The sequence below is a fragment of the Thamnophis elegans genome, chromosome Z (genome assembly GCF_009769535.1).
Source record: "Thamnophis elegans isolate rThaEle1 chromosome Z, rThaEle1.pri, whole genome shotgun sequence".
NCBI lineage: Eukaryota > Metazoa > Chordata > Lepidosauria > Squamata > Colubridae > Thamnophis > Thamnophis elegans.
In genome coordinates this window covers 122,951,731-122,976,928 of record NC_045558.1, presented here as the reverse complement: position 1 = coordinate 122,976,928, position 25,198 = coordinate 122,951,731, and the positions used below count along the sequence as shown (strand labels likewise).

Below are 25,198 nucleotides of genomic sequence, written 5' to 3'. Positions count from 1 at the left end.
CACACAGCCCAGCAGATCTCTGCCCAGTGAGTTTTCCTTTGCTTCTATTCTAGCTACCTCCCCCACATCCCAGCCAAGGTATCTATTCTTTTCCCAAGCTATTTCCCTCCATCTGGGCTCTCCCTTGCAGAGCTGAGCCTAGCATTCAGTTTAAAATCCAGGGCAGGGGAGATGGGCCGCAGAGCAGCCAGGAAGAGGGGAAAAGTTTTTCTTTTTTTCCTAAACTATTTCCCTCTCCCTTGCAGAACTGAGCCTAGCATTCAGCTTAAAATCGGGGGCGGGGGGGGGGGGGGCAACAGAGCAGCCAGGAGGAGGGGAAAAGTTTTTCTTTTTTGCCAAGCTATTTCCTTTTTTCACACGGAGAGGAGGAGAGAGGGAGGGAGGGAGGCAGAGAGGGAGGGAGAGAAAGAGAAGGAGAGAGGAAGCCAGAGAAAAAAGAAGAAAAGGAGGGAGTAAGTGAGAGAGAAAGAAGAAAGAAGTGAGAGAGGGGAGGAGGGAGAAAGAAAGTGAAAGGGAGAAAGATGGAGAGAGGAGAATAAGAAAGGAGAGTGGGAAGAAGATAGGGAGAGAAAGGGGGAAGGAGGGAGGAAGAGGTGAGAGAGAGACAACTGAACTTTACTTATGAAAAGGTTTTAATTATGTCAATGGAAGAGATAGGAAACTGCATTAGTGATATATATGTCAATGCGTTGATTTGTACTAAAAATGTTTAGCTTAAAGAAGTTATAAGGAATCACAAATATGTAAGTTAAAAGTGTGGAAAACATATGTGTGTTTGCATGAGTTGTATTGGGAAAAATTTTAAAAAATTATAATAATTTAAAAAAAGAAAATGATTCCCCAAAGAGGTAAAAGGCTACATTTTGCTAGAGTTATTTTTTGCTTCCAATCTGTTGAGGAAGCGGATTGGACTCCATTGTCTATATTTCCCTTTCCATCCCCATGGTTCTTTAGTGAAAAAAAAAATTATTAAAAAATTCAAGCAAATGTTGGTGCTTTCTTAATTACACCAATGCAAGCAATGTGCCCACGACATCTTTGTAAAACGAAACTTTATTTAATTGGTCATCTCATCATGCTTCAGAATCCCAAAGGTGCTTTTTCAAGAGGCAACTGGACTTTCTGGTTTTTCTTTGAAGACACTTCTTGGATGAGCACCAAAACATCTTCAAAGAAAAAACAGATCATGTTCAACAATTTTATTGAATTAACATTAACTAAAAAGGTTTTCTAATTGGATTTTGAATAAATATGCAATTAATTGTTACAGTTTTGAATGTTACTGTTACTATCTTCCTTCTGTCGTGCAACCCGCCCAGTCACATGATTCCCCAGCCATGCCCAGCAAGCCACGCCCACAGAACCGGTAGTAAAAAAATTTGAATTCCACCACTGGGTGGACGGCACTGAGGATCATTTTCTAGCACCAATGGGGCGGTGGACTGAAAAAGTTTGGGAACTACTGCTTTATGGGCTATCATGATGCCTAGGATTATACTGTGGAAGCTTCAAAGATATATTTTTCATATAGGGTATTCCTTTCATGGTTAGGGATTTGGATAGTTGTTGGATGTATGGATAAAACTTTTTGATGATGTTATATGGATATCCATTGTCTTGGGATGTGTTATACAGATAGTTTACTTCTGCTTTTTGGAATTTTGGATTATTGTTGTGTTTTTACTTGGCAGTAGACACTTTTTACATAGCTTCTCTCTCTTATGTACTATTGGGCTGTTGCTGTGCTACTTGAGCACCTGATCAGTGTGAGTTTTGCAGCCCATTTGGTGTTGTTGTTTGCCACAGTTTTCCTTGTGTGTGCAGGAAGACTTGTTGCTCTCTCTGTTCTGAATCAGATTCCATGAAAGGAATTACTGATGGTTTTATCTTTTTTGATAATGATGAATGTGCTAGTCACATAACTTAGGTTGTGGATAAGGGATTGGATAGATCATATTCCTGATTGTATTTGTAAGATTATTGTTTCCAGATATTCCATCACTGGTTTTTGCTATAAATCCTGAAATAGGTAATTCTCTGGATATTCCTTTGATCTGTTTGTCTATCTGTCCATCAGATTTGAAGTAGATTATGAGAGAGAACAGTAAACTTCAAAAATCTGGGTGTTTCAAGCTTTGTGTGTTCTGATAATAGAACAGGACAGGTCAGGACAGAACAGAAAAAACAGAACAGAACAGAACATTCAATCTGGTGTATAAGTTCTCTGGGTACAACAGACAACAAAGTGATAGGTCATAGATCACAAATCATAGTTACAATCATTAATCATAAGATACAAACAACAAGTGTTAAATGATAAAATATCAATAAATCATGATATAATCATAATCAGATACATAAGGCTTTATGGGTGTCCTGTTAGGTTTGGAATTGAAACTTTGGGGGAGATTGTTATTTAAGATTATTTACTACTCAAAATAATTTGCTTTTCATAACACAGGAACTAATTAACTACCAAAATAATTTCCAGCTCAAAATATATGAATGATGAAATGTTGCCTGCATTTTAATTTATGTCCACTTAAATACTGCTTTTCTTCCAACATTGATTCAGGGATGGGAAGCAGTTTTAAAGATCTATCTCTGCCTGTCAGAGAGCAGTTTAAACCCGTGCCCAAATTTATCCTCTCTTCCAGACCAAACTCACAATCATTTTATTTCCTTGCATATTGCGTGCCAGAGTCATGCCCAGATGGGGTACTGGGGAGTTCACTGCAAAAAGAGAGCGAGAGAAAGAGATTGATTAGTTAATTTGAGATATAATCTAAATTTCCTACTTACAGATAGTCCTTGGCTTATCACCATAATTGGGAGCAGAACCTGCTAAGCAAGGTAGGTTCAGTGAGTTTTCGCTGGTTTTATTACTTTTTTTTTTTTTGCTATAGTTCTTAAGTGGATCACCCTGGTTGTTCAATGAACCACATGGTTGTTAAGCAAATTTGGCCTCCCTCACTGAGTTTGTGTGTCAGCTGATAAGTCGCAAATGACAATCATATGACCTGTCACACTGCAACCATCACAAATACAGTATATGCTGATTGTCAAGTGCCCAAATTTTGATCATGTGACCAAGGCTGCGACAATTGTAAATGTAAGGACAGGTCATAAGTCACTTTTTTCAGTGCTGTTATAACTTCAAACGATCACTAAACAAATGATTGTAAATTGAGGACTATCTGTATCTATAGATATTAATCCTTTAGGTCTGTTTCAGAATATTGCACCCAGCCTCTGACTACCTTCTTCTCTTCCCTTGCTGTCCTTACACATACATAGAGGCATCCTACAATCATGATTGCAGCTTTTAGCACTAGCAATTACACGTAGACTTATGTAGGCTTATAGGACTTTTAGGAGCCGTGTGGCATAGTGGTTGGAATGCAATACTGCAAGCTACTTCTGCTGACTGCCGGCTGCCTGCAATTTGGCAGTTCAAATCTCACCAGTTCAAGGTTGATTGAGCCTTTCATTCTTCTGGAGTCAGTAAAATGAAGACTCAGATTGTTGGTGATAATATGCTGACTCCATAAACCGCTTAGACAGGCTGTAATGCACTATGAAGCGGTATATGTCTAAGTGTGATTGCTATTTACCTCTTCACAGTGCTTTTACAGCCCTCTCTAAGCTGTTTGCAGAGTCAACATATTGTTCCCCCATCAATCTGGGTGCTCATTTTACTTACCTCAGAAGGATGGAAGGCTCAATTAACCTTGAGCCCGTCAGGATCAAACTCCTGGCTGTAGGCAGAGTCACCCTGTAGTACTGCATTGTAACTGCTGCGCCACCACAGCATTCTCTACATTTTAGAAAACCGTGGCCTTTCTCCACTATTGTATGGATGAGGAAATAAATGGGGAACTCATCAAATTTGCAGATGACACCAAGCTGGCAGGAATAGCCAACACTCCAGAAGACAGGCTTAAGATACAGAAGGATCTTGACAAACGTGAACATTGGGCACTATCTAACAAAATGAAATTCAGTGGTGAAAAGAGTAAGGTTCTACATTTGGGCAACAAAAACAAAATGCACAGGTACAGTATAGGTGGTACTTGCTCAATAGTAGTATATGTGAAAGGGATCTTGGAGTCCTAGTGGACAACCATTTAAATAGGAGCCAGCAGTGTGCAGCAGCTGCCAAAAAAGCCAACACAATTCTAGGCTCCATAAAAAGAGGGATAGAATCAAGATCACGTGAAGTGTTAATACCACTTTATAATGCCTTGGTAAGGCCACACTTTGAATACTGCATTCAGTTTTGGTTGTCACAATGTAGAAAAGATGTGGAGACTCTGGAAAGAGTGCAGAGAAGAGCAACAAAGATGATTAAGGGACTGGAGACTAAAACATATGAAGAACGGTTGCAGGAACTGGATATGTCTAGTTTAATAGAAAGAAGGACTAGGGGAGACATGATAGCAGTGTTCCAATATCTCAGGGGTTGCCACAAAGAAGAGGGAGTCAAACTATTCTCCAAGGTACCTGAGGGTAGAACAAGAAGCAATGGGTGGAAACTAATCAAGGAGAGAAGCAACTTAGAACCGAGGAGAAATTTCCTGACAGAACAATTAATCAGTGGAACAGAAATTGCCTTCAGAAATTGTGAATGCCCCAACCCTGAAAGTCTTTAAGAAGATGTTGGATAGCCATCTGTCTGAAACGGTATAGGGTTTCCAGCCTAGGCAGGGGGTTGGACTAGAAGACCTCCAAGGTCCCTTCCAACTCTGCTATTGTTCTGTATTGTATTGTATTGTATGTGTCAATGGGCCTTTTACTCACAGCCACGAAGAATTTAAAATCCTTCATTTTACCCTCAAGTCGAATTTCCTCACAGTCTTGGCTCTTCAAATTACATTGGTACACTTTGCCTGTAGAGTTCTGCTCACCGGGGGCTCCCACAATGACCCTGGAAGAGAATAGAGGGGGTGGGATAATATTAATAATAACAAGTTAATGTTTTTCCTAATAGCTCCAACAACAACGCTGCATATTACTGTTCCCACCCCCTCAAAAGGGTTGGAAAACCAATTTTGGAATTTTAAACTTATCTCTTTTATTATTGTACTTCCTGATAACTATTTTGTTATTAATATAGTATATAGATGACAACCTGCAAAAACTATAGAATTAGTAATTTAAAATTCTTTGGGCCTGTTTTGCAACTGGTAGGAAACTAATATTGTAATATATTTATCAGCATTCAACTAGGGGGAACAATATGTGAATATATATGTGTGTGTTGATCTTTTTTAATACATTTTTTCTTTTTGATATCTTGTTTGTTTTGTTGTTTCTTTCTTGTTTGTTTCTTTAAAAAATGAGTGTTTTGTATTTTAACTTTTTTGGAGTAAAATAAAAGTAGAATTAAAAAAAAACTGTTGGAAAATCAACTCGGTCCTGTATTTCTTGGAGGAGGTAGAACAACAGGCAGGGAATGATTGACCATGAGCCAATCCCTGCTGTTTATCAAATGATAAAAAAAGTAAATTCTAATTAGATATATAAATAAATAAGTTCCTGAAGGTTCTGAAAGAACATTCTCATTTGTTCTGCTCCATGCAAAGAAGCAAAATAAATAGCTAACCACACCTTGCCGGTTTCCATGTTTTCATGACAGATTGTATGCATTAACCTAGTTATTTGTAAAAAAAGATATCTGAATATTTGCAATAGAATGAAATTGCCAGACCAAGTTGTCATTCCCTTAGATTAAAATTCCCACTGAAAGCAATGAATGGAGCAATACAGTCTGCAATGGGTTGCACATTAAGTTACACTGGTTTTCCGCCTGTATGCCCGCCCACTTCACGTGCATGTGCGTGCGAAGCGGGCGCACATGCCCCTTCTGTACATGCACCCAGCCTTCCGCGCATGCGCTTTGCCTGCACGCGTGCCTTCCGTGTATGCGCCCGGCCTCCAAAACATGCCTAAATAGAGATTTGACAGGAAGTTCTCCAGCTGGACAGACGTGGGAAATGTGAGCTCTGGAGAGCCTGACAAACTTACTCTGGTGATCCTTTTTTGGATCAGAATCCTCCTGGAGGGGGGTGGGCAAAGAAGGGCAGTGTCTCACCAGACCCAGAGGGACCCAGAGGCAACAGGTCCTTCACAGGTCGGAGATTTACCTTATCAATCAGAGTGGGGGCAATATGGCTGACAAGATGCTGACTTCCTGTCTAAGCAAATGAACAGGAGGGTGAGGAAGAGATGAAAGAATGGTAAGAAAATTTATCTAACCCACAGCCATAAATCAAACCTGGTAAAGGTAAAGAAATATTGAGAACATAAATAATATTGATGGTCAGACTGGGACTTTCTCCAAAAGAAAGAAAGAAAGAAAAGGAGAATGGAGGGTTGAAACATCAGCGACACACACACCCCCAAGCTATTTTGCTTGAAACAATTTTGGACAGAAAAGGAGAAAGCAGAGAAGTGACAAACCCACTCAAATATAAACTCTAAATTTGGTTTTGGATTTGAAATAGAAACACAACATTCCGAAGAATTTACTTCGCTTTGAAGCAACTCCCCAAAACAAGGAAAAAAAACACTTCTTCTCACTGACAACTGATAACTTAACCTTGACTGTGTGGGAAGTTTTAATTAACCAACTGTTATAAATCAGAATTTGGAAAGGTACCCGAATCTGGCTGTTTGCAAGTTTGTTCCAATTGATATGTTTTGAACAGCTATGGCTGACCGGAAGCAGAAGGTTACAGGGGAAAGAATTATTACAGAGTCAAGAACTGGGAAATGCGAAGGGTCCCCCCCCCCTCTTTTGTCTTTTTTTTTTCTCTACAAAAGAATAAGATGGCCCCGGCTTCTCTTCCAGTCTCACAGTGGTTGAAATTTAAAGTGGACCAGACCCTTAAAATAAGACTTGTATAACTAACTTCAATTTTGGAACTGGACATTAATGAAGAACAAAAGACCAAGATGGCCCCCATTGCTTTTCCCTACAGCAGCTGAAGTAGATAAATTTAAGGTGAACCAGAACTCTGAAATAAGAACTGTATAAGTAACTGTAACTTTGGAACTGGACATCATGGAAAGCTGGGAATTTGAAGAACTAAGTGAAATTATAAAAAATATGCATAAATCATTAAAATCAAGCCTAAATAGAATTCTGAACCCAGAGAAGCAGATATCTAAAGAAGAAATCAAAGAAGAAGGGGGGCAAAAAGGGGTAGAAATAGAGAGAAATAAAAAGCAGACAAAAAACTCCATTGGTCCTGGCAGTGGTGTAGGGAAAATTGTAAAAAGGTCAAGTGTCCCAACAAAAGGGAATAAAAAGCAGACAAAAGTGGTTTTGGAGGTTGTTAGTGGCATAAGAAAAGATTATGCCCCAACAAAGATAAATACAAAATGTCCTTTTGATGTTGACCTGAGGAAAATTGAAGAGAATGGATGTGTCAAAACAAAGAAAAGGGAGAAGACAGGAACAGAGAAGTGGGACAAAAGACTTACTAGAAAAAAATCAGACAACTAGAAACTTTTATATGGGAAAATATAAAGCTAAGATAAGGGTTTTATTCCTAAAAATGACAATAAGATGGAGTTGCAAATTGGTTGAATATAATAAGGGAAAGATAATTAAACAAAGGTTAAAATATATGGAATATGAATAAATATGATACTGATATGGGGAAGTTGTAAAGCAGAGGTTTGTGATGCACTTTTATACATGATAATTAAACTTAATTGTGAATTGACTGAATATGACAATAGAAGGACAACTAAACATGAGTTAAAATATATGAAACATGGACATATATAGAATTTTAAAGATGATGAATAAAGTGAGATGTTTACCGCTGTTTTTCTATATAATAGACTAAGGGAATTGTAATAAACATTGAACAGCGAGGATTGCCATTTATAGATAATTAAGGGTAATCTACTCTAAGATATGGAAAATGGAGAGGGAAATATGAAATACACCTACAATGGGAAACTATTGAGATTTAAAGACAGAACCACTAACTGGGGGCATATAGGGATATATAATTATATAATTATATAGATGATGAGAATAGCTGGGAATTGTAACCAGGTCTACATCTCAGCCAAAATTAGGCTGGGGTGGGGGGGAAGAGGGTTTTAAAAGTACAATGACTATATATGTATACTTTTTTTTTTAAGGAAAATACATGTTAAAATTAAATATGTATATTGGAAAGGAATTATAAATACCATCGATATAAAATGAAGCTCGCTCAGAAGCTGAAATACACCAAGTAAATGAGATGAAGAGTGTGAAGTAGAGGAGAGAGCGGGAAGAAGAGAGGAATAGGAGAGAGGGCAAGTGGGGGGAAGAGGAGGAGAGAAATGAGGAGTGGAAAGGGGAGAGAGGAGAAGGAGAGAGAAAGGGGAAGGAGAGAAGAGAAGGATGACAGAGGGAAGAAAGGAGGGAGGGAGGGGGGGGAGCAAGGGAGAAGAAAGTGATGAATAAGGTACAAATATGGTGTATGCAGGGCCGGATTTTCCTATAGGCAAACTAGGCTTCAGCCTAGGGCCTCAAGATCAAGAGGGGCCTACATTCAAATTGTTAGCAAAATTAAAATTACACTATTCTAAAAACAGTGAACACAAAAACACTGAACCGAAAATAAGGAGAAATTCTACGCATATGACTAATAAACAAACATAAAAATGTATTGGTTAAGATCGTTCCAGCACTGCAGCAGTTGGGGAGCCCGCCCACGTTCCCGGCACCGGCGGTCGAGCAAGAGGCACGGCCGCTCCCAGTAGCCGCCCCGTCGACGTGGAGCCCACCAACGGCCAGGCAGGTGAGGGTGAGGGGGCCGAGCCGGGCAGCTGCGCGCAGCAGGGGAGGTGGCTGGCCTCGCTGCCTTTGCCGCAGAGCAGAGCCGCCCTCCGTCGGGAGGCCAGCTATATATATTGATATATATTGATATATATCACAGTAATGATGTATTTTATTGTCTCTCATGTAATTTGCAAATTTAAAAATGGGAGGTGAAAGGGCCTCATAAGTGGAATAGCCTAGGGCCTCTTTTCATCTAAATCCGGCCCTGGGTGTATGGAGAGCAGAAGAGCCAAAAATTGTTTTTGGGAGTTGATGGTAAGATGAATTGATGTAAACATTTAATAATACAATACGATGTTGGCTATGTAATAGTATACATGTGATTATATGCTATGAAAATGGAAAAAATAAAAAAAAACTTTATAACAAACAAAAAAAAAAACGTGCCTGAATAGGATGGCATAGAACCAGAGCGGGTGGGCAGGTCCACCTGCGCTTTCCGTTACTGGTTTGGGTGAACCGGTCCAAACCACCTTAATATCACCTCTGAATACAGTTTATCTTGGCCTTAATGTTGTATCCAGCTGTCGTATTTACTTCCAAACATATAATACAACTTCACCACTGCAAACAGAACTGTTTATGTTTCTGGATACAGCAAATGAGCCGGCAGAAAAATCAACTCGGCTGCTGTACACAGATGATCGCCTGATAACACCAAGGAGCAACATTGAGATTGGAGTGGACAAAGACCCTGTAACAAAATTAATCAACAAAATCAAATAATTGAACAATTAATCAGCGGAACAGCTTGACTCCAGAAGCTGTGGGTGCCCCATCACTGGAGGTCCAGAATGATACAGGGTCTCCTGCTCAAGCAGAGGGTTGGACTAGAAGACCTCAAAGGTCCCTTCCAATTCTGTTATTCTGTTAAAATGTACCAAACCTCAGCTTTAACTTTCTACATAGAGCTATTTTCTCAACAAACGGGCTTCTTCACATGACCAAGACATAACCATTTGATGCATCTTTAACCCAACCTCAGCCCAAAGCAACGGCTGTCTTCGCCTTTTATTGTCAAAAGTGGTGTTTTTCTATTTTAGTTCGCAGCAAATAGTTCCAGGCTAATATTAGAGAGGGTGACAGTTCCTTCCACCCACCCCCCATCCCCAGAGTTTCTGTGGGCATCTTCTTCCTCATTCCTGACCGATGACTTTTAAGGTTGTTCATCTTTAGGCAGTGAGGGAGACAGGATCCTCCCACTGTGGATTTAGTCAAACATGTACAAGATAGCAGTTTTAAGTATGGACATGAACATGAATAAAGGAAATGATTACAAATACATGGGGACAGTAGGGCAGGGACAGAAGGCACGCTGGTGCACTTATGCGCGCTTAGGAATGGGGTGAGGTCCACAGTAGACAGTTTAAGGTTGAAGCTGTGGGGGGGGTTGAGGATGTATCAACGGAATTAGGTAGAGCATTCCAGGTGCTGACCACTCTGTTACTGAAGTCGTATTCTCTGCAATCGAGTTTGGAGCGGTTTATCTTGAGTTTGTATCTATTATTTGCCTGTGTGTTGTTGAGGTTGAAGCTGAAGTTGTTGTTGACAGGTAAGACATTGTAGCAGACAATTTTGTGTACTATGCTTAGGTCCGACTGCAGACATTCAGATTGTCCAAGGCCAACATTTCGAGCCTGGTGGCCTAAGGTATTCTATTATGAGCAGAAGAGTGGAATACTCTTCTTGTGAAATACTTCTGGATTCACTCAATTGTATTAATGTCCGATATACAGTGTGGATTCCAGGCAGACAAGCTGTATGCAAGAATTGAATTCTCTCCCCCTGGAACCGGAAATGCAGTCAACGCATCTTTAAGCCAGCCTAGTTTCCTGCCAACTCTTGTACCAGATGGCAGCACTTAAGTCTACTTGGTGGAAGAGCCCAGAAGCCGGTGCATTGTGAGAATGTTCTTCTTCAATGGGGAAGTTACACCATCTGAATTCCTATTGCTCTAAGGGGGAACCCTTCCCTTAAGATAAAAGGTATCCATTTTACTTCCTTCTCTATTCCACTATTAGCCTTTACTCTCACTTCCTCAAAACTAGAGTGGTAGAAGGTAGGAGATACAACAACAAAAAGGGAACCTGCCTGGAAATAACCACCATCCTCCTAGTTACAAATAAATACAGAGTAAACATGCCCAGAAACAAACAGGGTTCAAACTCAGCTAGGGAAAGTAGCAAGCTAAGATTCTGTGCAGTTCGGAGAGCCCTCAAATCCCACTCCTGGCTGGCCCTGCCCACCCTGCCCCACCCCTCCCAGGAGTCACCATGAGGCCCCTTTTGGATGAAGGTAAGTGCACGACACGCATGGAGGCTCAGGGAGGTTGAAATACGGGCTTACTGGAAGTTTGGGAAGGCCGAAAACGGGCCTGTTTCTGCCCACCAGAAGGCCTCCAGAGACTGAGGAGGCCGTTTTTCACCCTCCCGGAGGCTTGAAGAAAGCCTCCAGAGCACCGGGAAGGCAAAAACGCCCCTGCCACACCCACCATGGCCACGCCCACCAATCAACTGGGCAGAGAGCCCCTTGCTAAAATTTTTGAAACCTACTGCTGAATAAAGCACCTGATGTCTGTCCAGCCAACTAGTACTTGCCGGCTGTGAGTATGTGAATGGGACAAATCTAGTTCCAATGAAATCTCACTCACTCAATATAATTGTCAATAGACATCTGGACAAATTAGTAACAGCAGCTCTGGGAATTACAGGTACTCCTCGATTTACAATGACAATTGAGCCCCAAATTTCTGTTATTGAGACATTTGTTAAGTGAATTTTGTCCCCATTTCATGTTGCCTTTCTCGCCACAGTTGTTAAGTGAATCATTCAGTCATTAAGCGAATCTGGCTTCCCCCCATTGACTTTGCTTGTTGGGAACTGGTTGGGAAGGTCACAAATGGCAATCATGTGACCATGGGACACAGCAATCATCATAAATACATGCCAGTTGCCAAGCGCCTGAATTTTGATCATGTGACCGTGGGGATGCTGGAATGGTCATAAGTGTGAAAATCGATCATGTCAGTTTTTAGGGGTTGTTGTAACTTCATTTGCTGAACAAATGCTTGTAAATCAAGGATAACTTGTAGTTTTGATGAAGTCATGCTCTGAAGTTGTAAATGCTCCAACACTGGAAGTTTTTAAGAAGAGATTGGATAACCATTCATCTGAAAAGGGTTAGGGTTTCCTGCCTAAGCAGGGGGTTGGACTAGAAGACCTCCAAAGTCCCTTCTGTTATTCTATTCTGTACATAACTTAAGAGTTCTTCTGGGCTTAAACAGCTGATGGAAACTGGAACTAGGACAACCCAATTACAGATCATCAGCTACAAATCTACAAAGACCAAGATGCCTTTGGGATGGTAATCTATGTCCTCATAGCAACTTGGATGGTCTATGGTCTACAGGCAATCCTTGACTTATGACCACAATTAGAAGTAGAATTTCCATTGGTAAGCAAGGCAATTGTTAAGTCAGCTGCACCTACAGTGAATCATATGGTCATTAAACAAGTCTGGCTTCTCCCATCGACCTTTTTTGTCAGAAGCCGTCTGGGAAGATTGCAATTGGCAATTACATGACCTAATGAAACTGCAGCCATGCTAGCTGCAAAGAATCTGAACTTTGATGATGTGTTAGTGGGGGTGCTGCAAAGATTGTAAGATTGAGGACTGGTCATGTGTCACTTTTTTCAGTGTCATTATAACAATCGCTGAATGGTCGCACGTTGAGGACTGTACTATTTGTCGAGATTGAAAAATGCTTAAGGTTCCTGTGACTTTTATTGCTTTTTAGCTTGCCAAAGAAAGGGGAGGGAAGAGTGAGATGGAATGTGGCAGCTACAATCTCCAACCCGTGAGATCCCAGGACACTTCTGCAAGTGTCTGCCAGGATGTGGACTGTTATCAAAACAAAATGCTGGTTCCTAATTGGACAATATGGCCCATTCCATGGGAGGTGGGGATGAAACCCATCTTTAACTATACAGAGATATGTGGGAAAATTTAGAGTTGGTTTTGCTTTCTTCTGTGCCAAAATGATGTACTCAATAAAGTTTTGCTTTTGGGATTTTAAAGTTCTTGAAGATGCCTGCTTTTATTGGGTCCATTAGTCAGACATACTCTTTAGAGATGATCCAGAAGTTACAACTGCACAAATACATGGAGTTGTGACAAAACAACACTGTGAGGCTGAAATAACAGATATTTTGAAATTGCTGCATTCAACAATGAGTCAGATTCCAAGATGCTGACGAATCACAGCTTCCCTGTATTTTTATGTGGGGCAAGCTTTAGAGCAATTTTATTGATTTGTAAACTTATCAGGAAAGACAAGCAAATATTTTTCTTACAAAGCCAGGGCTCAATCTATATACTGAATTGCAGGGACTTTACTACATTTTTTTTCTTATCTTCAACCATCTCTACTTCTGGTTTAGGGCATTCTCACCCTTGTAAGTAACACTCTACATATGTTGTCTCTCCTCTTGTATTCTTAGTGTTTGGTGTTAAGCAGCAAACACACCTCTGTGGGTTTCCCTTCTTTGCATGATGAGTCTAACAACTATTAAAGCATTAAAAACTTGACTGAAAGGATGCCAATTCTGCTTCCTCCACCTCACCCCTATAATTAGCAATAGCACTTAGACTTATGTACCCGCTTTACAGCCCTCTCTAAGCAGTTTATAGAGTCAGTATATTGCCCCCAACAAACTGGCTCCTCATTTTACTAACCTTGGAAGGATAGAAGGCTGAGACCACTTTGAGCCAGTCAGGATCAAGCTGCCAAACTGCTGACAGTCGACAGTCAGCAGAAGTAGCCTGCAGTACCTCATTCTAGCCACCGTGCTATCATGGTTCTTAATTAGAGGAATCCCAACAGACAATCCAATTTCTCCCTCCAAAACTTAAGACTTTACAGCTAGCCCTCAACTTATGACCATAATTAGGAAAGAGAATTGTTAAGTGGCATGTTTATTAAGTGAAGTATCACATGACAACACTCAATTTTACAATCTTTTACAATGTTAAGCGAGACATTGTGTGATGGTGGCTTGCAACTTTCTGCTGCCTTCTCCATTGATTTTGCTTCTTGGAAACCATCTGCAAAGGCTGCAAATGGCAAGAACGTGACTCTTGGATGCTTCCAGCTGCATAAACATCTGCCAGTTTTCCAGGTACCCAAATCACAATCAGGTAATGACAGTAATCCTCAATTTACAACTGAGCCCCAATTTTTTGTTGCTAAGTGAGACATTTGCTAAGTGAGTTTTGCTTCATTTTACAACTTTTCTTGTTCACTGTTGTTAACTGAGTCGCAGGAGGTGTTAAATGGCTAACCCGGTCGTTAAGTGAATATAGATTCCCCTTTAATTTTGCTCGTCACAGGGCCTTGATGGCAAACCTATGGCATATGTGCCACAGGTGGCACACTGAGCCCTCTCTGCAGGCACGCCAGCCGTCCCCCAGCCTAGCTCCACCATGCCTGTGTGTACACCTTCAGCTGGTGAGCTGGTCTTCAGGTCTCAGCTGCACATGCATGGGGACAGAACGCATGCAGAGCGGGGGGGTGACGTGCATTGCATTTTGGAGCCTCATGGCCCCCTGCCCCCTTTTGGCCCTGGAACCCCATTTTGCCCTCCTGCACCAACCTGGAAGTCAAAACTATGCACGGGGGAACAATGCGAGGGGCCTCCTGTGTCCCATTTTGGGCCTGTAAAGCCTCCTGTACCTCCTGGAAGCAAAAAATGGCTGAGGGGGAGGTGGGGTGCATGTCCTTGGGGGGTTGCGCATGTGCACATGCATGTGTGGGAGTCGCGTGTGTATGCACACCAGGGGTGGGTTCCTGCCAGTTCTAACCTCTTCTATAGAAGAGGTTCCACAAATCTACTGTGCCATTTAGAACCGGTTCCAGTTATAGCCCCCTGCCCGTCCACACCATGCTTGCCCCACCCACCGCTCACTGATTGGCTGGCTCATCAATCTCCCTGCCCGCCTCTAAGGGTCCTATCTAAACCTTAAAGTCTTAAAGATGTCAAGTTTCAACATCCCTGGGGTTTTTTTTCTAAAGGGTTAGGGGTGCAAGCGTCTTGTAACTTGACAGCTTTAAGACCTGCATGCTTCAAATGCCAGTTTCTGAGCCAACATTTTGCTTGCTAAGCAAGAGCATTGTTAAGTGAGTTTCACTGTATTTCACAAGTTGGCCACGCCCACCGAGTCACATGGCTGGCAAGCCACTCCCACCTGGTCACATGGCTGGCAAGCCACTCCCACAAAGCAGGCCACACCCACAGAAGAGGTTCTAAAAAATTTTGAAACCCACCACTGGTGCACACCCATTTGCAGGGGCTAGGGTGTGTAGGCTCCCCTGCGCACACTGCATTATGGATGTATGTGCGTTATTGCACATGCAAGCATGCTTTTGGTACGCAACAACAAAAAGGGGTTAGGGTTTCGGTGAGGGTTAGGCCATCACCGTCATAGGGGAATCACAAGATTCCAGGATAACTTAACCATGGTAAATATGAGTCAGTTGACAAGCATTTGGATTTTGATCACATGACCATGGGGGATGCTGAAATGGTCCCAAGTGTGACCAATGGTCATAAGTCACTCCACGCGACCTATTAGATCTCACCGATTAGGCCTCCTCCGAGTTCCATCTGCCGGTCAGTGCTGACTGGCAACCACGCAGAGGAGAGCCTTCTCGGTAGCAGCTCCGACCCTATGGAATGATCTCCCCGTGGAGATTCAGACCCTCACCACCCTCCAGACCTTCTGCACAGCCCTTAGAACCTGGCTATCCCGTCAGGCCTGGGACTAAGATTGTAACCCGCCCGAATGGTATGAATGTTGTGTTTTTTAATTATGTATTGTCTTATATGTTAAAAGTTTGTCTTTCCCCCTTCCCTTTTAAGTTGTGAGCCGCCCTGAGTCCCCCCAGGGAAAAGGGCGGCATATAAATAAACTCAATACCAATACCAATACTTTTTTCAGTGCCGCTGTAACTTTGAATGGTCACTAAATGAACTGTTATAAGTCGAGGACTACCTGCCCAGGGACAGTCACAAGTGCAAGGACCATTTGTAAGTCACTTTTTCAGCGCCACTGCAAATTCGAGAGGTCATTAAACAAAGGGTCATAAGTGGAGGACTGTGATATATTGAGTGTGGGAAAAAGGATGGTGGCCTACCTTGCTTCAGAGCCTTTTCCAAGTTGGAGGAGCTGATAGCCAAAGTGCTTGCTGTGGTTCGATGAGAAGAGAATCGCTGGAGAAGGATCGATGTTGTACCCCAAAGATCGTGAGGGGCCTGTAAAAAAGAAGAGGGGTCGCCTTTATTCAGGGTAGAGAAACAAAAATACATCAAGTACAGGCAATCCTCGACATACAACCATAATAAAGCCCGCCCATCACAGCCATAAGTCGGGACGGTTGTAAATCCTGCCCCGATTTTACAAACACTTTTGCATTGATCATTAAGCAAATGCCGTAGTCATTAAGTGAAGCAATGGTTAGGAATGGCACGTGTTTTTTGCAGAAAACTGGAAGTAACTGCTGGTTTTTGTCAAAACTATCATCGAGATCATGCAATTATGGGATGCCTCAAATGATATAAATGTGGCCCTATTACCAAAAACAGGCTATTATTTGCATCTCAATCAGGCAATCAGAATAGAGGTGAAAGGAACCTTGGAGGTCTCCTAGCCCAAGCAGAAGATCCTATACCATTTCAAACAAGTGGCTGTCCAGTCTCTTCTTAAAAACCTCCAGTGATAAACACCCTACAACTCTTCTGAAGGCAAACCATTCCACTAGTTAATTGTTCTCACGGTTGGGAAATTTCTCCTTAATTCCAAGTTGCTTCTCTCCCTGATTAGTTTTCTTCCATTCCATTATTACTTGTCTTGCTTTCTGATGCTTTGGAAAATAAGTGGAGCCCCTCTTCTTTGTGGCAGCCCCTCAAATGCTGGAATACTGTTATCATGGCCACCCTACCCCTTCTTTTCTCTAGACTAGCCAAACCTGCAATTGTTCTTCAGATGTTTTAATCTCTGGGCCTTTAATCATTTTAGTTGCTCAAAACTGGATACAGTATTCCAGGTGTGGTCTTACTAAGGCTTTATAAGGTGGTACTAATAGGGTATTTATTTGGAAAATTTCCCTGCCTTCTGAATTATTTCTTATTTATCTGGAGCAGAGAAGAAATTGATTTTAAAAAAACAAAACCTAATGAAATTTGCTCATGGCTTGGTGGGTATGGTAGAGGAAGGACACTGCAAAATCTCCATTCCCTCCCAACTCCAGGGGAAGAATACTGCAAAATCTCCATTTCCTCCCCACTCCAGGGGAAGGATACTGTAAAATTTCCATTCCCTCCCCATTCCAGGGGAAGGATACTGTAAAATCTCTACTCCCTCCCCACTCCAGGGAAAGGATACTGTAAAATCTCTATTCATTCCCCGCTCCAGGGGAAGGATACTGTAAAATCTCCATTCCCTCCCCACTCCAGGGGAAGGTTGCTGGAAAATCTCAATTTCCTCCGGATCAGCTGGGACTCGGGAGGCCGAGAATAGATGGGGCAAGGGCAATCAGAGGTGGTATTTATCAGTTCCCCGAACTACTCAAAATTTCCGCTACTGGTTCTCCAGAACTGTTCAGAATCTGCTGGATACCACCTCTGCCACAATGAATACTAAAGAAAGGCAACTATTAATTTCAGAATCTATTCAAGCATATGAAGAGGCTTCATCTGAAAGGTTAACTCAATGTGGGTGGTTCTTATTTAAAACAGATACCAGAATTTTTGTAAGATCATCGAAAAGGGATTTCCCTTTCTGTTATTTCTCAGAGAGTGGAAAATCACTGACCACATTGGCCTAATAGTGGCAAAAGAAATGCTGATCTAAGTGCAATTATATATTCCCTCACTATCAAAAGAAATTTTAAAATATACTATCTTGCTAATGCACACAAAAAAACCCCTCAAGGATTACGTAGTGTAGATTCCTACACTACCATTTTTTTCCTCCAAACACTCAGAATGCTTTTAGATCAAGCCACCAGTGTCCTCACTAGGACCAAAGTTGAAATCAAGGATGGCACATGAGATCATTCACACATCTCCCTGGTAATCAAAAGCTGAGTATGAAGATCAGCATGCAACTATCACTCCACTGTCCCAACTCCTGACCATTCATGGTTAGTTTTATTTGGCCATCACAGATTAGATTTCAGATTAACAGAGTTGGAAGGGACTTTATAGGTCATCTAGTCCAAACCCCCGGACAAGCAGGAAACCCTACACCATTTTTGACAAATGGCAGTCCAATCTCTTCTTGAAAGTTTTCAGTGATGAAGCTCCCACAACTTCCGAAGGCAACCTCTGTTCCACTGTCAGAAACTTTCTCCTTATTTCTAGGTTGAATCTACTCTTGATCAGTTTTCATCCGTTATTCCTTGCCTGGCCTTCAGGTGCTCTGGAAAATAGCTTGAGCCCCTCCTCTCTGTGGCAGCCCCTCAAATATTGGAACATTGCTATCATGTCTCCCCTGGTCCTTCTCTTCCCTAGATTAGCTACGTTCAGTTCCTATAACCATTCTTCATATGTTTTAGTCTTCCAGTCTCCTAATAATCCTGGTTGCTCTTCTCTGCACTTTTTCTAGTCTCACAATCATAATCAAAATTAAGCTGCAAAACTGGCAAGGTTCCATTCCTAATTTATCATAACGTCAGAGAAAGGAAAGCATGAAAATATTGAAGCCCTACATGGAAGGAAAAGAGTCCAAAAGCCCAGAAGGCAGCACAAAGTAGGAATTTCCATCATGGAGAAAATGGTCTCTAACATGTCTGCTGGAAAACTCAAGGTGTTTCCACTGAATCCCAAATGAAATGGATTGCTTCTCCGGACTTTAGGAAATGATGGGTTAAGGTTAGGGTAAGGATCTTTTACTTCATAGAGTTCTTCTCTGCCTACTGATCAGCAAGATTGAGGATGTATGGGGTATTCCTCAACTTAGGACCACAATTGAGCCCAAAATTTATGTTGCTAAGCAAGACAACTCTTAAGTGAGTTTTGACCCATTTAATATCCTTAAGTGAATCAGTGCAGTTGTTAAGTTAACAACATGGTTGTTAAGTGAATCTGGCTTCCCCATTGACTTTGCGGGTCAGAAGGTTGCAAAAAGTGATCACATGACCCCAGGACAGTGCAACCGTCATACATATGAGTCAGTTCCCAAGAATCTGACATTTTGATCACATGTCTCCGGGGATGCTGCAACGGTTGTAAGTATGGAAATGTTACTTTTTCAGTGCCATTTTGACTTTGAATGGTGACTAAATGAATGGTTGTAAGTCGAGGACTACCTATAGAAGATTGCCTACAGAAGTAGATTTTGTACTGTATGGACAAATATAATGAGATTCATTTACACAAAATACAGTAGATTAAAAACCCAGTACTTACATAAATGTATTAGTAATACAGGTAATCTTTGACTGATAAGCATTTGTTTAGTGACCATTCCAAGTTAAAACAGCACTGAAAAAAAGAGATTTATGATTGTTTTTCACACTTGTGACCATTGCTGTATTCTCATGGTCATGTGAAGAAAATTCAGATGCTTGGAAACTGGCTCATATTTATGACCGTTGCAGTGGCCAAGGGTTATGGGAAACCCCTTTTGCAACCTTCTGATAAGCAGCCAATGGGGAAGCCAGATTCACTTAACAACCGTGTTACTAACTTAACAACTGCGGTGATTTGCTTAACTGCTTTTCAGAAGCTTGCAAAAAATGATCACATGAACACTGGAACTGTCGTAAATATGAGTCAATTGCCAAGCATCTGAGTTTTGATCACATGACTAACTGTTGCAAGTGAAGGACTACTTCTAGTTTTTTTGCCAATAAACAGATTTGTGCACTGTACTTTAAATGAGCCTTCAGGAAAGGAAAAGGTAATGGTAAAGGTTCCCCTTGCACATATGTGCTAGTCGTTCCCGACTCTAGAGGGCGATGCTCATCTCCATTTCAAAGCCGAAGAGCCAGCGCTGTCCAAAGATGTCCCTGTGGTCATGGGGCTGGCATGACTAAATGCCGAAGGTGCACGGAACACTGTTATCTTCCCACCAAGGTGTTTCCTATTTTTCTACTTGCATTTTATTTTACGTGCTTTCGAACTGCTAGGTTGGCAAAAGCTGGGACAAGTAACAGGAGCTCACTCCATCACACAGCGCTAGGGATTCGATCCACTGAACTGCCAACCTTTCTGATCAACACGCTCTGCATCATGGGAAATTGCTAGTGCTGGGCTAGATAGAGGATGGATTCAGCCATTTTGTAACCATCAAAGTCCGTCACACCACTGAGTTTGTTTCAAAAGCCCATTCTTGGTTTTGGAAGGCATTTAGAAAAAGTTCTGGAGCTCCAGATCTGCATGAAAACTTTACAAGCAGATGCTTGAGCTGTCACACAGGAAGAGGCCTACTTTGATCTGATCTCTCCATTTTGCACCCACAAAGGGAAAGCAACACCTAATTCATTGCCAAAAGTGCAGTTATTACTGTGCTATGTGGTTCTGGGGAGGTTGCAGACATCCTTCCCCTCTGGGAATTGAATTAAAAAAAAAAACATAGTTCAGATTCAGCTCTTCTACCATGAGCGGTTTCTTAATTTTATCATTGATAGTAAAAATATACACAAATAAACAGGCCAAGAAAGCATTGCCTGGTGTAAACACAGCTTGAAAGCCAAAGGCTAATCCTGTTTGTCTACTATATTCAGTGCTACACAGATCTGTTGCAACTCTACATATTCTTCTAATATAGGAGTCCTCAACTTACAACTACAACCGAGCCCAACATTTCTGTTGTTAAATGAGTCATTTGTTAAGTCAGCCTTGCCTTTCTTGTCACAGTTGTTAAGTAAATAACTTTTTATTGTATTTTCTGGATTTGATATTATATCTTATCTGGCTTCTCCTAGCTGGGGAACTGTGCTATTGGAGCCTGGGATATTAGAGACTATATCCAGGAGTAGGCTGCTGCGGGTTCGCACGGGTTCAGGCGATCCTCTAGCTAAGGATTCTGCCCAGTTTGGTGAACCCACAAATCCCACCTCTAGCTGGCCCTGTCAACCCCCGCTCCCCTCCCACTGCACTCCCAGGAGTCTTCACGCAGGCCATTTGGGGATGCCAGGGCCCGCGTGGAGACTCGTGGAGGGCAAAAAATGGGCCTCCCTGAAGTTCCAGAGGGCCTCTGGAGCCTGGGGAGGCCATTTTCACCCTCCTGGTGGCTTGAGGAAAGCCTCTGGACCCCAGGGAGGACAAAAATGCCCCGCCCCCGGTGCATGAGGCCAACTTGGCCACGCCCACCTGCCCACCCAGCAACCAGGCAGAGAACCCATTGCTTAAAATTTTTAAGCCTACCCCTGATTATGTCTATTTATGACTTTCCTTTTATCTAGCTGTTGTATTAGGTGCATTTGCTGCTTAGCATAATGGCTACAGCGATCTAGAAACCCAATAAGTAAATACAGTAAATAAATTAAAATATGCACCAAATTCTATACAAGATGTAATGGTAACTTTAACAGAAAATACCCAGGTTGGGCTAACTGAGGTTGATGTACTCACATCAACAAGACACATCGAGCAATCCAAACTGGTATCTCTCTCTCTCTCTCTCTCTCTCCCTCTCTCTCTCTCTCTCTCTCTCTCTCTCTCTCTCTCCCTCCCTCCCTCCCTCCCTCCCTCCCTCCCTCTCTCTCTCTCTCTCTCTCTCACACACACACACACAGAGAAAATGGAGAAAATCTTCGATTGTACTTTTCATGCATTCTGTTGATCGCCACTTTCTGATCCAAGCCTTCCAGCAGAAGTGCTGAACCATTATCCAAAATTCGATAAATTATATTGCTGAACCTGGAATCTCTTAGTTCTGGATTTATTCATTGTACAACCTACTTAGAAATTACTTCCAATACTTCACAAAAAAGAGCAGACATTCCTCTGGAACTGGCTGCTTACAAAATTAAGTTTCGATGCAGGTTAATATACCATTTAAATAACATTTTGTTGATTTTGGGCTGTTCTGCAGACACCATCTATTCTATAGCAATATTTCTCAACCGTTGTAACTTAAAGAAGAATGGACTTCCCCAGGCAGCACAATTGATCTATAGGGCATGACTGCTTGCTAATCCCAGCCCTTAACCATTCTAATTTTATTGAATGAAGTACATTTAAATCATAAACTATGTTTAGCAAACCATAATGCTTGCATTCATTCACACTACCTGCTCAAGTCAGATCACTTCACATCATGGTTTAGCATCTTGACTGTCTTGCTGATATTAACCTAACTGAAAGGGTACTGTAGAAAGTCAGCATCCCACCCACTCTCCTAGTAAATGAAATATTTTTGGGAATATTAAAAATGCAGGATAGAATATTTCCCCTAATGGGAAAATTTTTAAGAGAGGCAAAAAAAACCCCAACACCAGTATCCCTGCCCCAAGCAGAAACTGAGGCAACCAGCTTTTAGAAATGCAGATTTCATAATTCTTTCAGAAAGACTGGGTCAGACAGAAACTTCAGATAAGGGACAAGTCAAAGGTTGAAAAGATTAGCTCAGACAAACACCTAGGATTTGCATTTCCCGTTTTGTGTACAAAACCAGCCATGACCCCTACATGACCCCCTAGAAATAAAAAAGGTATAAAAGCCCACCCTACTCTCAACTCCATTTTGTCAGGTGTCCCAGAATCACATGCTGTTGGTGGTTCTGTTCATAAATAAATCAACTTGCTTTCCAATCTGTCTCCATTTTATTCTTGGCTTGGAGCTGGATCTGGATTTTTCTTCCAACAGTACCATTAGCTTACTCAACACAATTGCATTTATAAACTATTTTATTTTGGTTTAGTTTAAAAAAAATAGTTTTGATGAGCTCAGTTACGTCTCGGCCTAAGAAAAGTACACAGAAAAGACAGTCTGGAAATATTTTAATCAAATGACAGGCCTCATTTTCTGCCTTGATGCTGAAAGAGCAACTACTGTAGCTACTACCTCTTGGGCTTCTCCATACTAAAATCAGGCAGAATAAAAGAGGAAGGATACGTTCCCATGCTGATGTGTGATCGAAAGTGCCGTGTCCTGGGAGTTAATGAAAGTGAAATAGTTTAATAAAACGGAAGACATGCCTGGAGCAAAAGTTTGTGGCAAGAAGATTTTGGATCACGATTTCTCAATCTTGGTAATTTTAAGAGGTGTGGACTTCAACTCCCAGAATTTCCCAGCCACCATAGAGGAAATGAATGGAATTTCCAAATTGGGGTCTTTTTCATCTGGCTTTAGAAAAACCCACCATGATTTGTTTGTTTCTTTCCCCCACCGAACAGTTCAAAGAACATGCAGGAATTCATGTACAGTAGCAGCAAACGCTAACGTTTACTGTTGACTCTTCTATTTTGGCTACCAACTTAATCAGCAGAAAATAATGCAGAAAGAAACTTTTTCATGGTCTTTTAATAAACATCAAGGCATGTTGAGCGGTCTGCGGCTTAAGGGCCAGCCAAAGCATCCTGTTATGCAAAAATAAATAACCCCAAACAAGTATCTTTTTCTCCATTAGTACTTTTCAATTTCCAATTTTCTGTCAATGTTTTTTTCTTTCCCTTCCCTTCCTTCCCTTCCCTTTAATAAGCTTCAATTCAATTTTCCTCCATTGGACAATTCTATCAACTAAAGCCTGAAACATAAAAAGAATATTGTAGGAACTGGGTATGTCTAGTTTAATAGAAAGAAGGACTAGGGGAGACATGTCAGCAGAGTTCCAATATCTCAGGGATTGCCACAAAGAACAGGGAGCCAAGCTATTCTCCAAAGCATCTGAGGGCAGGACAAGAAGCAATGGGTGGAAACTAATCAAGGAGAGAAGCAACCTGGAACCAAGGAGAAATTTCCTGACAGTTAGAACAATTAATCAGAGGAACGACTTGCTTTCAGAAGTTGTGGATGCTCCATTACTAGAGGTTTTTAAAAAGACACTGGACAACCATCTGTTTGAAATGAAACAATTTCCTGCTTGAGCTGGAGGTTGGACTAGAAGAACTTCAATAGCAATAGCAATAGCAGTTAGACTTATATACCGCTTCATAGGGCTTTCAGCCCTCGCTAAGCGGTTTACAGAGTCAGCATATTGCCCCCACAGTCTGGGTCCTCATTTCACCCACCTTGGAAGGATGGAAGGCTGAGTCAACCTTGAGCCGGTGAGATTAGAACCGCTGAACTGCAGATAACAGTCAGCTAAAGTGGCCTGCAGTACTGCACCCTAACCACTGCTCCAGGTCGGCTCTTCAAGGTCCCTTCCAGCTCTATTATTCTGGAGGAAAAAGTGACTTATAACCGTTTTTCACGCTTATGACCGTTGCTGCATCCTCTTGGTCCCATGATAAGATGCTTGGCAACTGGTTCCTATTTATGACAGTTGCAGTGTCCCAGAGTCATGTGATCAGCTTTTGTGACCTTCTGACAAGCGAAGTCAACAGGGAAGCCAGATTCACTTAACAACCATGTTACTAACTTATCAACTGTAATGATTCACTTAACAATGGTGGCAAGAAAGGTCGTAAAATGGGGCAAAACTCACTTAACAAATGTCTCACTTAGCAATATACATTTAGAGCTCAATTATGATCTACCTGTACTCTCCATCCCAGCATTGTGGTATTTTCATTTATTTCATTTTATTTACTAAACAGATTTATATAACCGCCCACCCTCACACATATGTCATTCAGGGCGGCTTGCAAAATCACATTCCTGTGCTGAGAAGCGGAATCATTGCAACACTGCTTTTATTTCTCTGCTATTTTGCTGAAACTGCAACTAGAGGAAGTGCCATTGCTTACCCGCATTTTGGGGGGGGGGGGAAACCCATAATGTGTTAGCTTTTGCCAACTCTGCATCTCCTCTCCATCTTGGTCCAATGATAGAGCTGGCTGTAATAAGACATGCATGTCACCAAGGTCTTTCCTAGGAAGACTTTTATTGCAGAATCACTCTGTCTCATTCAAACCCAAATACTCCTGCCTTTTGCTCTTCCTAGTTTGAAATTTATGAGTGAAATCAGTTCTTAGGATTAGCAGTTCTCCATTTAGAATAGGGTTCTCCAACCTTGGGAGGTGTGAACTTCAACTCCCAGAATTCCCCAGGCAGCATTGTTGCGGAATTCTGGGAGATGAAGTCCATGTATTTTTTCAAGGTTGGAAAACTCTGATTTAGAATTTCTCTTGTACCCTTCTACTGGTTGAATACTGTAGCGCCTCCCACATAGATTGCATTC

General features: G+C 41.7%; 1 protein-coding gene across 1 annotated transcript in view; it reads right to left on the bottom strand.

Moving 5' to 3' along the window:
- Positions 1-25,198, bottom strand: part of ITGAL (integrin subunit alpha L) — an 88,546-nt gene that overhangs the window by 47,287 nt on the left and 16,061 nt on the right. Inside the window, exons 2-4 of the mRNA XM_032234926.1 lie at positions 16,044-16,161; positions 4,833-4,927; positions 2,669-2,733 (exon numbers count right to left, since the gene is read on the bottom strand). Of these exons, the coding sequence (XP_032090817.1) occupies positions 2,669-2,733; positions 4,833-4,927; positions 16,044-16,161 (278 nt within the window). The remainder of the gene's footprint in view (positions 1-2,668; positions 2,734-4,832; positions 4,928-16,043; positions 16,162-25,198) is intronic.